This window comes from Geotrypetes seraphini, chromosome 13, assembly GCF_902459505.1.
Source record: "Geotrypetes seraphini chromosome 13, aGeoSer1.1, whole genome shotgun sequence".
Taxonomy (NCBI): domain Eukaryota; kingdom Metazoa; phylum Chordata; class Amphibia; order Gymnophiona; family Dermophiidae; genus Geotrypetes; species Geotrypetes seraphini.
This window is the reverse complement of record NC_047096.1, coordinates 71,265,559-71,282,923: the sequence shown is the minus strand read 5'-3', so window position 1 is coordinate 71,282,923 and position 17,365 is coordinate 71,265,559. Positions and strand designations below refer to the sequence as shown.

General features: G+C 44.8%; 1 protein-coding gene across 2 annotated transcripts in view; it reads right to left on the bottom strand.

The window, feature by feature from the left end:
* The window catches only part of MAP3K14 (mitogen-activated protein kinase kinase kinase 14), a 93,844-nt gene that overhangs the window by 53,644 nt on the left and 22,835 nt on the right, over window positions 1–17,365 (bottom strand). For both annotated transcript variants that reach the window (XM_033919124.1, XM_033919125.1), the window contains exons 4-8: window positions 14,122–14,341; window positions 13,232–13,801; window positions 9,985–10,119; window positions 9,631–9,760; window positions 7,897–8,028 (exon numbers count right to left, since the gene is read on the bottom strand). In XM_033919124.1, the coding sequence (XP_033775015.1) occupies window positions 7,897–8,028; window positions 9,631–9,760; window positions 9,985–10,119; window positions 13,232–13,801; window positions 14,122–14,341 (1,187 nt within the window). The remainder of the gene's footprint in view (window positions 1–7,896; window positions 8,029–9,630; window positions 9,761–9,984; window positions 10,120–13,231; window positions 13,802–14,121; window positions 14,342–17,365) is intronic.

The window sequence follows — 17,365 nt, the reverse complement described above, 5'->3', positions numbered from 1 at the left end:
GACTAGCAACTCCGGAAAAAAAAAAATCTCACAATACCTGAAGGTATCACTATCTTGGCTACAGCCCCAATTCTATAGGTAACTAGCATAATCTTGGAGGAGAGTTCAGATCTGTAGAGAAATATGAGTAAACCCAGGATGAGTGCTCAGATCTGAAGTAGCTGAGTCAAAGGCCCAGATTCTCAAAACTAACATGGTCTTTAAACTGGTTTCAGCCGCCCAGTCTTTCAGGAAGAAAGCCAAATATGTTACAAACACTTCGTAAAAACATAAGTCTGCTACTATTTGGGTTTCTGCCAGGTACTTGTGACCTGGATTGTCCCGTTCCCACCCCCCCTTCCCCAGGTCACCCGGCTCCTCTGTCAAATTTAAGAACCCATACTGGCCCACAAGTCAAAAAGTTTGCCCACACCTGCTCTAGAATGTCTCACCTATTGAACTGGAATAAAAATAATAAAACGTATTGTGAAAAAACAAACAAGATGCTGTGGATGAAAACAGACAGAAATGGTGCTCCCACAGGTAGTTCAGCAAACTTACATAAGTCTAATATGCATATTAGGTCACTGCCGAAAAGAGTTGGTAGTCTTGCTGTGTACTATATACAAGGGAAGAAACAACTTTTTATTTTGCTCACTGATACAAAACTCTTCAAGAAAGAGGAAGTTGAAAGTTGTGTTTCCTCTCAAATATAGACATGGCAAGAGAAGAATTGCTGCTACTGCAGCAGCAAAAAACAGCTTCACTTCCATAAGCTGATCAAGAGGATCCAGTCAGATCAAGACAGTAAAAGGAAGTAGTATTTCTGTATGAAAAGATCTGGCCCCTTTCCATTCCATGAACTACTTCTGATATTTTTAGGGCTGCACATTGATTGACATTTTTAATTGCAAGACTAATCACATCCCCTCACTGTCTGTCCCCCACCACCCAGCATCACCCTTTTCTCTCTCTCCCTCACCATCCAATGTTGCTTCCTTGTCTCTTTTGCCACATCTCTTTTCCTTTTCCCAGGCCTCATGCCTCCTCTTCTTTCCCTGATCACTGCTTTTTGCTTCCAGTCCTTCCTCTTCTGCGCAACATAATATCTTTTTTCCCCTCAACATCCCTTTCTCTCCCTTCCATTATACAGTATCAAACCGTCTCTCCTTTACCCCCAAATCCTGCATTGCCCGACTCTTCCCCCTGCTCCCCTTTCACTACCGTTCAGTATTACCAGTCTCTTTCCCTATCCTCTCCCCCTCTCACTCAGTCCTGGCTCCTCTTCTAGATCAGTGTTCTTCAACCGCCAGTCCGTGGACTGTTGCCAGTCCACAGAAATTTTCTGCCGGTCCACAGGGCCGACACATCCATCAGGTCCAAGACAGTGTTCTTCAACTGCCGGTCCACGGTGCGATCAACATGGCATCTTCGGGCCGGCTCCCCGAGTGCTTCAGTACACAAAGCCATGGGAAAAGGCTCCTACGCAAGTCCTGCGCCTGAACCGGAAGCCTTCTAGCTGATGTCGCAACATCAGAGTGAAGGCTTTCAGATGACGCGTGGTACTCACGTGAGGACCCGCAGCCCACAGCTTTGTACACTGTAGTACACAGACGCCGCGTTGATCGCACCGTGGACCGGCCCAAAGATAACACCGGGGGGCAATCCAGAAGGCAAAGGCACAGCATGGAGGGAGAGACACAACAACGGTAGGGGGAATGCTTTTATTTTTTTAATTTAGTGATTGATTTACATCTGCTGTCTGTTCAGGAAGAAATGCATTTGTTTCTTTTCCTCTGGGGTTATACTTCTTGCAGAGTCTTGCATCTTAGGGTTTGTTTGTAAATATTAGTACTTTTAGATTTTGGTCCTGCATTTGCATGGGGTTATCTGTTTTCTGGTAGGAAAGAATGTTGAAAAGCATACAGTGTGCTTTGTGTATTTTAATTTTGTGGTTAGCCATTATGTGTTAAAACGATTATATTTTGCGTGTGTATATATGAAATGAATGGACAAAATGGCGTTAAAATTAGTACCATTATGGGGGCGGGGTCTGGGGCAGAGATTGGGTGGAGATGGGCACGACTTAGACCGGTTGGCCAATCTTCCGTGCTTGGGGAATGAGCTGTTCGATGATTCCATCGAGGCGGCCACGAAGCGCCTCTCCGATCACGAACGCTTCTTTGCTTCCTTGGTCCGTGCTAAAGGTGAAACCTGCTCCGCCCAAGACCTACTGGCTACCACCCCGGCAGTATCCGCAGAAGTCCACGCCGGCGTTTTCTCGCCTTCTGCCTCGTCGTCCTCAGCAGCAGAGGGCTCCTCCTAAGCCTCAGACCCCCGCTGCGCCTAAGATGCAGCTGTCCTTTTGACTGGCCCGGCGGGAGGGGGCTGGCCCCTTCCACCTTGGAGGCTCCCCCCTACCCATCGGGAGACGTCTCCGCGCCTTTTATCAGCACTGGGCGGAGATCACTGCGGACTCTTGGGTCCTCTCCATCATTCGGCCGGGATACTCCCTCAACTTCCGGGCTTTGCCTCCGGACAGACCTCCTGGAGAGTCTTTTTCCGACAGGGCGCAACTTCCTCTACTTCTTTTGGAAGCGCGGGCCCTCCTTCGCCTGCAGGCTGTGGATGAGGTTCCCCCTTGCCAACGGGGCTCCGGAGTTTATTCTCGGTACTTCCTGGTACCCAAAACGTCCGGGGACCTTCGTCCCATTCTGGATCTGCGGAACCTAAACAAGTTCCTGGTTCGGGAGAAGTTCCGCATGCTTTCGCTTCCCATTTTGTATCCCTTGATGGACGAGGGGGACTACACTCACATCCTGATACATTCGGCTTCTCGGTGGTTTCTCCGCTTTCAGGTGGGAGGCCTCCACTTGCAGTATCAAGTCCTCCCATTCGGGCTTGCTTCATCTCCACGAGTCTTCACGAAGTGCCTCGTGGTGGTCACGGCGGCCCTGCGGTCGCAGGGCCTTCAGATTTTCCCATACCGCGATGATTGGCTTATCAAAGCCCCGTCGAGGGAGGGATTTTTTTCAGCGACTCGTCAGACTATTATCTTCCTTCAGCGGCTGGGGTTCGAGATCAACTTCCCCAAGTCTCAGTTGTGCCCCTCTCAGTCACTGCAGTTTATCGGGGCTTTGCTCGACACGGTTCGCCTCCGGTCGTTTCTGCCCCCACCTCGACAAGTTGTCCTCCTGCGGCTGAGTCAGCTGGTGTCTCAGTGGTATTCGGTCTCGGCCCAGCAGATGATGATTCTCCTGGGACACATGACCTCCACCATTCACTTCACGCCATTTGCCCGGTTGCCTCTGGTGTCTCAGTGGCGGCAGGATCGGGATCCCGCTTCTCAGCACATTGCGGTGACTTCCTCCTTGAGACGCTCGCTCTGTTGATGGGCCAGCTCTGCCAATCTGTCCAGAGGTTTGCTCTTTCTCGTACCCCCGCATCAGAAGGTTATGACGACGGACTCCTCGGCGTACGCTTGGGGGGGCGCACCTCGACCCAGGGACTGTAGTCGAGTGCGGACCGTCGCTGTCACATCAACCTGCTGGAGCTCTGGGCCATTTATAACGCCTTGGTGGCTTTTCATCATTTGCTGCAGGATTCGGTTGTCCTGGTGCACATGGACAACCAGGTGGCGATGTATTATGTGAACAAGCGGGGGGGTATGGGTTCCCTGTCGCTTTGCAGGGAAATCCTTCATCTTTGCAGGGAAGCACTGCACCACAACAGCTTCCTTCGGGCGGTGTATATCCAGGGCGAACAGAATTGTCTGGCGGACAAGTTGAGCCGCCTTCTTCAGCCGCACGAATGGTCCCTCCATTCTCAAACCCCGCGGCAGGTCTTTGCTTGGTGGGGAACGCCACAGGTAGATCTGTTTGCTTCGCACCGCAATCACAAGTTGCCTCGATTCTGCTCGAGGATGTACTCCCCGGAACGTCTAGAGGCAGACGCTTTCCTGCTAGATTGGACGGACGGGTTCCTCTATGCGTTCCCTCCCTTTCCTCTGATTCTCAGGATGCTGGTACATCTCAAGTTGGTCCGCGCCACCATGATCTTAATAGCGCCTCGGTGGCCCCGGCAGCCGTGGTTCTCCCTGCTCCTCCAGCTCAGTGTCAGGGAGCCTCTGCTACTACCTGTGTTTCCTTCTCTGCTGTCGCAGAGTCAGGGTTCGCTGTTGCATCTCAATCTGCAGTCTCTACACTTAACAGCTTGGTTCCTCTCCACGTGCCTCCCTCCTTAGGTTTCTCCCAGTCGGTGAGGGATGTTCTCGAGGCCTCTAGGAAGTGCTCCACTCGACAATGCTATTCTCAGAAATGGACAAGATTTGCAGCGTGGTGTGCTGAACACCACATGGATCCACCTTCAGCCTCCTTGTCTTCTGTGCTGGATTATCTGTTCACTTGTCTCAATCTGGCCTCAAATCGACATCTATTCGAGTCCACCTCAGTGCGATTGCTGCCTTTCATCAGCTGCTTGATGGGAAACCGCTTTCTGTCCATCCAGCGGTTTCCCGCTTTATGAAGGGCCTTTTCAATATCCATCCTCCACTCAAGCTCAATTGATGAAACCTCCATTTGAACCCATTAATAAGACTCCTCTGAAGTTTCTCATTTGGAAGGTGGTGTTCTTAGTTGCTCTCATGTTTGCTCGCAGAGTCAGTGAGCTGCAAGCTCTGGTTGCGGAACCGTCTTTTACTGTTTTTCATCATGACAAGGTGGTCCTTCGCAATCATCCTAAGTTCTTACCTAAGGTGGTTTCGGATTTCCACCTCAACCAATCTATTGTTCTTCCTGTGTTTTTTCCGAAGCCCCACTCCCATCCTGTAAGAGGGCGTTAGCCTTTTACCTGCGACACACCGAGTCTTATTGGACGGCTCCTCAACTTTTCATCTCTTTTGATCCTAATCGGTTGGGCCGCCCTGTTTCCAAGCGCACCTTATCCAACTGGTTGGCTGCTTGTATTTCTTTTTGCTAAGCTCAGGCTGGTCTCTCGCTGCAAGGTCAGGTCACGGGACAGAGTCCGAGCAATGGCGGCGTCTGTCGCTTTCCTTAGGTCCACACCTATTGAGGAGAACTGCAAGGCTGCCACTTGGTCTTCGGTTCATACCTTCACCTCTCACTACTGTTTGGATGCCTTTTCCAGGCGTGACGGCCAGTTTGGCCAGTCAGTTTTGCGTAATCTGTTTTCTTAAATTGCCAACTTTCCCTCCGACCCTTTTTCGTTAGCTTGGAGGTCACCCACATGTAGAGAATATGCTGCCTGCTTGTCCTGGGATAAAGCACAGTTATTTACCGTAACAGATGTTATCCAGGGACAGCAGGCAGATATTCTCGCAACCCTCCCACCTCCCCGAGGTTGGCTTCTTTGCTAGCTATCCGAACTGAAGACCACGAGGAGGGGATGCGCCCTCTAGAGGAGCAGGAAGGCACGCATGCATGGGCAGCACTAGCAAACTTTGAGATCTTCAATGGATGACGTCACCCACATGTAGAGAATATCTGCCTGCTGTCCCTGGATAACACCCAATACGGTAAGTAACTGTGCTGTACTGCCCTGTGAATGCCATTTTAAGACACTCCCAGTCCCGTCCCCTCTGATGTAACTGTTTGAGAGCAGTGGAACCACTGGAAACAGCAACAGTGTGCGCAGGGCTATGCTCTACACCAGTGTCTCTCAAACGGTGTGCCCCAAAGAGATTCTGGGTGTGCCACAAGAGATTCCAGAATTTTACTTTATTTTTATAAATTCCCTTCACAAATATACACTAGAATAGATGACATGTATGTCGCATTCATAAGAGTCTGTCAATGTTATGAGCGTCTGTGTGCGTAAGGATACAACCGCCCAGACAAGCATCATTTTTTGATGTGATTGGTCCTTGAAAACTAACAGCAAGTAAGTTTAGTTTCATTTTTATACAGTAGTTATCCTAACCTGAACAGCAAAGAAATCAAGACTTTGTTACCATTTGGATCTTCTTATCTTTGCAAACTTGGATTTTCAGCTGACTGAAATTAAATTTTTTTTATAAAAAGAGAACAACCACAGATGGTGGATGATGAATTGCATGTTTGCTTGTTGCCTATCGAGCTACGTTTTAAGTTAATTTTCACTTAATAAACAAGCACACCTATCGCATTTATTAGTAATTCTATTCTGCAGTATCTACTTTAGTTTCACCATTGATACAATTGCCCACACATAGCTTAAAGAGCTTTAAATAAATAACTCTCAAATTAAATTTTTTGCAATTTTATAATTTCAACTATATGCCGCAAAAAACATTTGCTGTTTAAATGTACTGTGAAAAACATTTGCTCTGTTTAGTGTGCCGGAGCTAAAAAAGTTTGAGACACTGCTCTACACGCATACCTTCTATTTGCTGCTGTTACTACTACCTGCATACAGACCTAGAAGTGGATCCAAAAGAAAAGCCGGGATTGAGGTGGGAGGAAGAGAAGAAAGGGATAAAGACCAGCAATACCAGAAGTGCATATATGTGTGGGGGGGGGGGAGTGGAGAGAGAAGATATGAGCAATACTGAATAGCTGGGGGTTGAGAAATAAAGGTAAGAAAAGTGATGCAGACTCAGGGAGACAATGGGCCTGCAGAGAGCAGAAGGTTGGGGGCCTTTTTTTTCAAGTGATTAAAACAAGTTAAAAATTTGAACGCATTAAAATATACAGCCCTAATTAATCTACATTCAAATCAGTTCTTGATGGGGTTTCCTAAACCTGTCTTAGGGATCGCATTCTCACTCAACTTTTCAGAATAACCACATTGAATATGCAAGAGCTAAATTTGCATACATTGAAAACCCAGCATATGCCATTTTAACTTATGCATATCCGTTGTGATTATTCTGAAAATCTGATTGTGAGGTCCCCAGAGCAGGTTTGGGAATTCAACTCGATAGCTCACATTTGGAGTATTGTTTGTTTGCATTTTATAAATGTCATTGTAGCTATTCAATAGGGTTTTATTAATTTGAGACTACCAGTTACATATCAACCCCAATCCACCATATTTTATATAACTAGGAAGCATTTTGTAAAAGTGACAGATTATAAATTTAAATATACACATGGGGTAATTATTCTGTGAAGGCACCAAGAACAACCAGAATAGCAAATTGGCAGAAGATTGATGTGCACAGTTACACATATAAATTATAAAATACAATGAACCTTCGATTATCCAGACCTCGTTTATCAGGACTTCGGATTTAACGGACAAAATATTTGGCATAGGGCACTTATGAGAACTGAAGTTCAGGCATGCACACTGGCAGAAAATACACAAGCCTCTAAAACAGAAAGATCCATTTTCGGCAGCAAATTAAGCAAAGAGCAAAGTCATGGATAAAAACCCGAAAACGCTCAAACTTGAATATTAAACAAAAATTGGATCTCATTGAGAAACTGGAATCGGGTGTATCTGTGGCACGAGTTTGTGAAGAATATGGTGTCAAAACATTCCCTAAAGAAAAGCTGCATAAACAAAAAAATGTGCTTATATTGTTGTCATTTTCAGGACAGTTGGATTTTCCAGACAATCGCTTTTAATGTACACCCCTCCCCCCCAAAGCAGTCCGTTAAATCGAGGGTTTACTACTGTACTAAAATGTATGTGCATATTTGAGTTTTCTAGGTGCAACCATTTCTACCAGCTCTATGGCTGGTGTATGCATTATTGTTATCTATTATTCTGTTAAGTGAGAAGCTTGTACTTTCCTTTATCACCCTGACAATGTGTAAGCAATTTACTAATTAAAAAAATTTATGCCCTAGATCTCTTAGGTACACCCATTCTAGGATAACATTTAAAGCTGATGCATCTGAATGCCATTAGTGAGTTACAAAGAGAAGCAGGCAGAGAAGCACTTTCATATACAGAAGAAAATATATGCAGTACCTTTTACATCTCCATGGAGGATGTTGTGTTCATGGAGATATTCCAGTCCCTCCAGCACCTGATCCAGGTAATATAATGCCTTGTCCTCGGGCAGGAATCCACTCTCTTTAATCAACTGACCCAATGAGCCACCTAAAGACAAGGATTTAAAACCTATAGATTCATCTTGCACTTTGATATCATCACTGTAAAATGAATGCTTCCTCTTAAGTTTCAAGAGCTCTGTTGCATATGAGGAGAAAGAAGTTCTATATGTTCTCCTGTATTCTGATGATGTTTGCTTCAGTTAATCATTATATCTCCTTTTGATCCACTGACTAGCCTTATGTCTCACATGGCAACAGCTGTACAGTACTTTGGCTTTGATTCCTAAAGTCAGAGCTTCCACTCATCAGGACAGCCAGGGTTGGGGATACTGTAAAGGAAGCATTCACATCCCTCAACAGTTGTGGTTATCAAATGAGAGCGATGCCTACATGGTTGAGCTGGATCTTTAGAGCTCTGGGCCCTAGAGAAGTCAAGCCCTAGATGGTTGCCTCAGTGAATGACCTAACCCAGGCTGTAAGTCAATTTGGGTAGGGAAATAGCAAAGTATATACAGTAGGTTATATAAATCTCATGTATAGCAATTTTGGGACTAAAAATGAACAAAACAGGTGTGACCTGTGTATAAAAGCATTGTCACACACAGAGCTAAACTCGACTTCCCCCTCCCCCCCCACTCCAGCCAACAGGTCTTTTCTCCCTGATAGACAAACATACTTCTACATCCAGCATGTCTTTCTCCCTGTTTCACTCACATCCCACTACACAGATCTAGCATGCCCTGTCTGCTGTCGTGTCTCTCCCCCTACCACGCCTGCCCCCGAGCATGCTTTAGCTATAGATAAAAGGGTATTCCCTACAGTACCCTGAACCTATAATACCATTACTAGCATATCATAACATTGATAAGACAATTAGATTTTTTTTGCCCATTTAAAACACACATATTTTGTAAACAAGGTGTTATTACCAAGATTTTGTATCGTGCCTCCTCCTTAGACCACCATCTCCCACCCATCAAACCTTCAAATCTCAACTCTCTTGAAGAAACAGGAAATTGAGTCAGAGGGGGTGGGACACTGCATGCTGAAAACCGAAAACGCATGCCAAAAACCGAAAATGCTCAAACTTGAATATTAAACAAAAATTGGATCTCATTGAGAAACTGGAAACAAGAGTTGAGATCTGAAGGTACATGGTGGGTGGGTAAGCAAGGTGTTTTTTTTATATGCCTCTTATGCTGTCCTGGGGAAATGAGGGGGAGAGATTCTTGCTTACAACAGGTGTTATCTATAATTAACATGGCCCCATTTTTCCCCCCCCAAGGGATTTTTTGGTCTAAATTTCTCAACTTACATATTTACTATATAGACTTCATTGTAACTTATTTTTAGTTTGGATTTGGAAAGGGAGAATAAATCTAAACACCAAAATCCAATACAACTGAATATATGTGGGATGGCTGGGGAGAATTACAAAACATGTGGGGGGGGAGTCTTTGGGTAACAAGAATGAAGATTCATGGAGTTAAATCCTAGCCCTGGTTCAAACAAATTGGGGGTATTTAAAAACCAAAAACAAACCTCAAACACCCACCATCCCTCTTCAGTGCATACTGGGAAGGCTGTATGGGTATCTTTAGCCTTCACTCCCCAACCCAAAAGTCTGTTCTTTAAAGTTTTCCCTCACCTTCTATCAGCTTCATGAAGATCATGATCCAGGGACCTTCTCTTACTGCGCCATAGACTGGGACCACTCGAGGTGAAGTCAACCCAGTGCACGTGGTCAGTTCCTCAGGACGGAAACAACCAAAAGGCAACTATACGGCAGAAAAAGCAAGGCATTTATCCCAGACTTATGTACAATAAATCAGTGACAGTGAAATAAAACAATATGGCCAACAACCTACAATATAATCACTTGTAACTAGCTTGAGAATTACAGGTCATTTTTAAGTGTAGTTTATAATGAACTAAGGATAACAATTTCTATTCCTCCTCTCTCCAAGTTTAAGGGTTCAGAATTACACCTTTGCTTCTTTACCTTTTTCACAGCACACTGAAATTGTGTCTTTTTGTCCTGCACTTTGAACACTTCTCCATAGGAGCCACTACCCAGACGCTGAAGCTTGGTCCAGTGCATGCTCTCCCGGTACTCATAATCTACTGCTTTCAGTTTCTAAGAAGTGTAATGACAAAATGATGTATATACATCATTAAATTATTATCCGCAAAGGTATGACTAATGGATATACAACATTAAATTATTACCTGCAAAGGTTAAATAAATAAATAAATAAATAAATAAATAAAAAGACAAAGCTCTTTATTTGCATCTCTTGAATTAGTGTCAAGCCAGAATTGTTATCACACAGAAAAAGGCAGAATCAACATTTGCAGAAGGGGGATAAAAATACAAATTCAAGGACGAGGTTTTGGGTCAACAACCCACATTTTACGATCCTTATTAAGGGCACTAATGTTGGCTGTCTTGCCTTCACATTACTGTGGAATATATAACATGCAAAATATGCACATGCATATAAAAGAGTTCATTACTATGCACACAGATGGCAGTTCTATAGTCCAGAAGATATTTGATACGAATCTGGCCCCTGCGATCCACAGCCCAATTATAGTTTTGTAGAAAAGTCAGCATGTTCCTTTTTATATGAATAGGAAACACCTGTAGCTACATATTCCTTGATTCTGGGGTCCGCACCACAAGCCACAGTACAACAGGTAAAATAACCCCAATTTAGCTGGTGTTCTTTTGCCACCTGGGAGCACTGGGTCATCAAGCCATAGCCTGATGCTCTCAACTGTCACATCCTGCCCACCCCCCACGAGTCTCACTTCATGGTCATACTTCATTCATTTGTGGACCAGTGATTGCTTAAGCAGAAGCAATCCCCAGTCATTCTTGCCCTTCTGGCATCATTCTTCAAAATGGCACCCCTAATGGTAGCAACACAAAACTATGGCTAGGGGTGCCATTTTGAAGGTTTGTGCCAGAAGGGCAGGAGTAACTGGAGATTGCTTCTGCCCAAGGATCCACTGGATCATCAAGAAATAAGGTATGACCATGGGGGTAAGGGGCACTTGTGGGGATAGCAACAAGGCCCCATTCAGATGCAGCATGGGATTAATCGGGCTGTGACTTATGGCCTAAATGTTGCATGCAAGGTCTGTAGGCAGAATTACTGCTTTACTATGGGAATCAGCAATGTGTGGAATAGCGATACCATGGTCTGGCGATTCCTCTCATTAAAAAAAAAAAAAAAAATCAAGCCATAGTAATAGCTCTATAAATTATGCCCTAATGTTCTTACTTTGTGGTACGTGTAGGCAAGATCATTTGGTATGCTATATTAACCAACTCAGCACAACCAAAGAGAGGAAAGAAAGTTTTTTGATCTAATCAAGTCCTTGAATAGATTACTTCAGCCAAATTGTGCAGCTATGTACTCTAGGGTGTTCTATAAAACTATGATAAAAATTCAAACTTATCAGAACATGCTTCCACAAGTCTGAATATGTTCTACCTCATGAAGATAAGATATGGTTAAAATATGAAGCAGTTTGGGACAAATTTAGAGGTTGTTCATGGTCCTACAATATCCTCATAATGTGGCTGGCTATTCATAACAATATAGTAATGCGGTTTGAAACTTAACTTACTTAATACTTTCTGCAGAACATCCTTGAATGCATCACATCCAAGGGAAGACTATAAGGAGTTTCTTGAGCTCCGTTTAATTTTTCTTGGCAGCTGCCTAGATGCAGATATAAAGCAAAGCCATCATTTCAAGCACCTGGAGCCTTCCATCATGCATGGTGGAAGGCGAAGGTCATCTACAGTATTAAAAGATTTCTGTTCCAGCAGCAGTTCTTACTGCGAAAGAAAGGCAGGGCATCAAAAAATTGGTTTTCTTTGTTAGCCTCATCTATGTCTGCTACTGGCATGAAGTACCTCTTCCTGTAAAAGCATCACTCAACAACTTGCTTCTGCTTTCAGAACTCCAGAAATATCAAAACAAGGCTGTTGCCTAGGCTGCATCACCAACATCACCAGACATCTGTGGTACTTGTCAAAAATTTTGGCTGGCCTGGCCTTTTTTGATGACTAAGCAATGAAGTAAAATCAAAGATGGTGGCACACCTTCAGCTTCCACAATCCACAAGTTCTGTGAAACGTCTTGACTGCTCTTCTGAGTCTCACAGTCCCATCTGCCTGGCATTGTGCATAACAAAGAGAACTCATGTCTTCTTTGGTTTTCTCGACACAAATGGACAAGAAAAGGCTCAATAATTTCTGGTTAAAGATCCTGCAAACTGGAGAGATGATCCAAACTACAAGTGTTTGAAGCAGTCAGCATCATAAATGGCAGTAGTCAATGACTTCAATGAAAGAGCAATTGCCTTAATGCAGCAGTATACCATATTTTTCACTCTATAAGACGCACCTGACCATAAGATGCACCCACCTGTAGAGGAGGTAAAACCAAGAAAAAAAATTCTGAACCAAATGGTGTGCCCTGTACCCTGTCCCTCCTCTGGTGGTAGGCCGGGATAGGGTACAGGGCACATCTGGTGATGGGCATGTGTAGTGGCAGCCAGCCAGCCAGCTAGTCAGCCAGCCAACCCCAAGCCAAAGGCAAAGCCAGCCCCCCCTCCCCCGGCCACCTTTTTTCCCATCCCGGCGGTCCAGCGCACTTTCCATATTCCTGCCTCAGTTTCCTTGCTCTCTTCTGGCAGCGGCACAGCGGTGCACAAGGCAGGCATGCGTTTTGGTCCTGTGCTGCACTTTGAATGAGTGGAAAAAGTGCAACTTATGGAGCAAAAAATACAGTAATTCAAGTTTCACAAAGAATGAGGAGCAGAAGCAGCTCCTCCTTTGCTTGGTTGCTCAGCACAAAGACCTATCCAACTTGCTCCAAAGCCACACTGATAAATACTGACTGAATGTAGGACTACCGTTCAATATTCACACATAAACATTTTGTATTTACTGTGGAATAATGAGTCATCACTGAACATTGAACAATGCACAATAAATCATTAGGCCACCAAGTCTATTTCCATGTGCATTTGCTCACAATTCAGGTTTAGGTGGAAAATTAATATAAATTTGATACTTGCATATAAAAAATCATTAAGCAACCTCTAAATGTTCACCAAAAAGCTTATAATTAACAGTGACCAAATAAAGAACAAAAATAGACTAGTGGAGGTCATGTCCCATGAACTTGAGTTTTTTGGACCACCTTAATGTATTTGCTACAAATTACCTCTGTGAGGAGAATGCCTTCATTCTGTACAGAATCTTCAGAGTCTGGCATGCTTTTTTTCCACATCTTAGCTATAGCAATCAGGCTCCTTGGCTCCTCATTGCTTACACTTCCTTTTAGGGCATCCACCATACATTCTTCCACAGAACGGTTATCAGAGATGGCTCTGACAAATGGATTGCCAAAAGTTGGAAACCTGTCTTCCAGGCTCGGCCCAAACCTGCACATCAAACTCTCAGGAGACTTTTGGGACATGTTAGATTGCAAGACATGTTTGGGAAAGAAGTCCAGCCCTGGGAAATAAGCAGGTCCTCTGATGTATGTGTGGTGACTACAAGTCTCAGGCTTAGGAACCAACTCTCGCCTGTACAACTTTTCAGCCCCAACATGATAAAGGCTCTGATCTGGGCTGATCAATTTATACAGTTCTGGTTTGATAGTAGGGAGGTGCCCGACAGGATGGAGCTTTACTGTATCCCCACCATACGCTTGCATGAAGATAGGATCCTTGGGACAGTCAATTAGCAGATTGCTGCTTTTGGAAAAGATGTATTGATGACACTTATCTTCCTGCAAACCAAACATATAAAAGATAATTAAAACCACAGTGAAACACAAAAACCACTCAAAAGCAAGGATGCAGTAGTTTTAGGTTCTAAAAAGATTCTTCCCTCTCTACGGACTTACTTCCAAAAACTCACGTCTCTCAAATTAATAAAATCTAGTACATATATGTTTAAAAATTAACAAGATATATGACTTTTCTTCCCAAGAGCTCAAAAGTTGCAGATCCTACCTCTCATGCCTTTATATCAGAAGTCTTATACATAAATCATTTTAAAATGAAGGAAAAATAATAGACCTGGCAGGTTCAAAGAGATGGCTCTTACTTGAACAGGTACTGATGAACCACTTTCCTGTTCTGGAGCTCTGGATTTTTCTTCAGCAAATGCTTCAGCTGATGGTTTCACCACGGACCCACATCTTTTTTTCTTCTTTCTTTTCTTCTTGGCTTTCCCATACTTGTTTGGCTTTGAGGTGATAGGGGCCATTTTCCCCTCTCTTGCATTTGCCACATTATTGAGATTATGCTCAAATGTTTTCAACAGGCTTTCCAAAGAACAAAAGCAATAATTAAAAAGATTAAATAATGCAGGATTGCCAGTTCAGTAGCAGTGCTGTGCAGTATGCAGTGACAAGTTAAAATTCATGACTCTGGTTTTCTGCTCCCCAGGTATGCTGGGGCAGGGGGTACTATGGAGATAGTAGCATTCACAGGTCCTGGATTATGTGAAATAAAACATTATGCAAGGTAACACAGTGACCAAATTCAAAATCCATGACTATGGGGTTTCGCCCCAAATAAGGGCTGTCATTATAACGACTAAAGTATAGAGAACAAGGGGAGGGTGGGGGGAATCTCCAAATTAAGGCTCAGGGTACAAAATCATAGCCCTGGTTCTGACTGGGCTACAAGCCTAAAGCTGCAGAACTGATCTGCTACGTCAATATTTTTCAATTTTTTTAATCTAATAAAGTCTCAAGACCTGAGTTAACATAATAGACCTCCCCTCCCTCCTCTTCCTGCTGCTGCTTCTAAATCACAAAGGTAGCAACAACAGCAGTAATAGTGTTAACAGTGGCAGTAGTCTGCACAGAGTCTGTCTGTCAGTGTGTGCTCACAGACCCCTGAGGCCTACACAAAAGAAGTCAGCAATGCCTGCAAAACATTCACCAACTCTCAGGCTCCATGCTGCCACTACTGGACCTAGATCACAGAACAGAACCGGGGGCGGGGGGAGGAGGAACAACCTGTTTTCTGTTATCCTGTCTAATCTGAACATTTTTATTCCACTTTAATTGGCTCTAGGCAGATTACAATAAGAGCAATTCTTGTATAATAAACTCTGGAATCTTCACCAGCAGGTTTATGTATCCTCTCTAGTTCTGAGCTGCAGGTACTCTAAACCAAACCTTTAGCCCCTCCCTAGGTGCCTTAGAATTCCAGTCTGTTCCTGCAGCTTTAACTGCTGGTTTGCTCTTTCCTGCTTGTGCTTAATTTTACATTTCTAGTTCTTTTAATTCATCTTTTGGCGCGGGTTTTGCCCTTGTGCTATAGATTCACCCTTCAAAGACATCCTTCAGCGAGAGATCACAGACTATTATTCACATTGTCTGCTTATGGGGGGGGGGGCACTGTTAGCAGACCTGCAGTAAACCCCTCAGGCAGCATGCAGGTCAGATCAGGTCTCCGGGATCAGGAGCCACCTCACCCTAGGTTCGTCCGCTAAAGGGTAGAGCACAGGCTTCATGGTTCTGTGGAGGTACGCCAGGATTGGAACCAGACCGCGGGTCTTTCCTAATTTTCCGATGAGGTCCTGAGAGTCCCTGTCTGGGGTGTCTGGGAAGGTGAGGCAGTCAGAAGATCTGAAATCGAGTTTATCAGCTCCTGAGGTATGATCTCTCTGCTTGCTCTGTGTTAGCTGGTTGCCATTGATTTCTATTGCAACACATGTCTCTGTGTGTGTCTGTGTACCCACGAGTTTGGTGATTTTGGGGGGTCCTGGAAAGGGATATTTGGGTGGTTTCCCTGCATGCCCTAGCCCCCCCTCCCTGTAAAATTAAAAAAAAAAAAGAAAGAAAGAAACACGCCATTTTTACGGGTTCTCTATAATTTTCCCAGGCCATTTTAGGGCAAAATCGGCACCCGCGGCAGCCATCTTGGATTTTCTTTAAAACTTTTAAAAGTATATTTTTTACCCTTAGAAGCTTCGTTTTTGCTCCAAATTTCACAGATGGCCACCTCAGGACAGGATGGCATAGATTCATGCCTCAATTATGGTGGATAGCTGGCGGAATTGCAGCCACAATTCATGTACGCCGTGGCCCACGTGGGGGGCAACACATGCACAGATTCCACGTTTTCCTCCTTCAGAGAGTCCCCTTTTGCCTCCACTTCTACCAGAGATGCTTTTGGCGCGTCTAGTCCTCCTCAAATGGATGCGACACGCGCTGCAGCGAAACGCAAGTGCAGCTTCAGGGGAGAAAGTCTCATTCTTTAGCTAAGAGCACTAATACTGTGGCACACAGTGCGGCTTTCGCTGCCAGTGTCTATTTCCCACCTGCAAGTGTCAGATAATGTGTCAGGCTTTTCTGGTTGAAAAACGCTGTGCCTGCTTCTTCCTGGTTGAATCCAGTGCTGCAGATGGGATCTGCTCTCCCTCTGGATTCCAGCATGTCTTTGTTTCCTTTCAGTGACGCCGAAGAGCAGACTGGCAGTTTCCACTATCACTTCTGCCCCTGTCTCTGTCCCTTTGCTGCCGCAGGTTTTTGTTTTTGTGATTTTTTTTTGTTTTGGGTTTTTTTTTTTTTGGGGGGGGGGGGGGTTAACAGCATCCGCCTATGTGACTTTTCTGGCGGAGCTTCAGAATCCCACAGTGGGTCCCCAATACTTGAGGTTGTCCCGACTGTGCGCAGGTTCTTCCGGTCTGACCAGTGTCCTGCACTCCTTTCTGAATCCTCAGGTTCCTGAACCTGATTTCGGACCACCAGCTGCTGGCAGAATATTTCTCCATGAGTGATCAGTGCCCGCTTCTTTTCCGGACATTCCGGACTGGGATGGGATGTCTTTAGTGACTTGGTAGTCCAGGAGGATCCCCTTAAATGTGTCGGGATCATAGCACGCTTACATCCAATGGACCTGGAATTCTCCAAGTATATAGGCTTTGCCGAAGGTGGTTTCAGCTGTGGCACAAGTCACTAACTGCACTTTCTTGCCCTCTGTTGAAGGGGTTGTCCTGACAGAGGTTCAGAACAGGCGGCTGGATTTTGTCCTCAAATGCTTTTTAGATTCTGCTGTGGCAGAAGTTGAGCTACAGCGGCGTCCTCATTGTTGCCTATGCATGACGCTTCAGGCTCCACCGGGATCCCAAGGGGGTTGTCCTTCAGCACTTTGATTCCCTAGTCTCCATGGTGACTTGTTTGGCGCATACCCTCCTTGTTGTGGTTAAGGTTTTTTGCTAAACTTGGAGCTTCTTCGGTCTCTGCCCGACGGCTGATGTGGATTCACTGGTAGTCCAGTATTTCTTCTTCTATGGCTGCACTGAACCGGTTTCCTTTCAGAGGTTTGCTCTT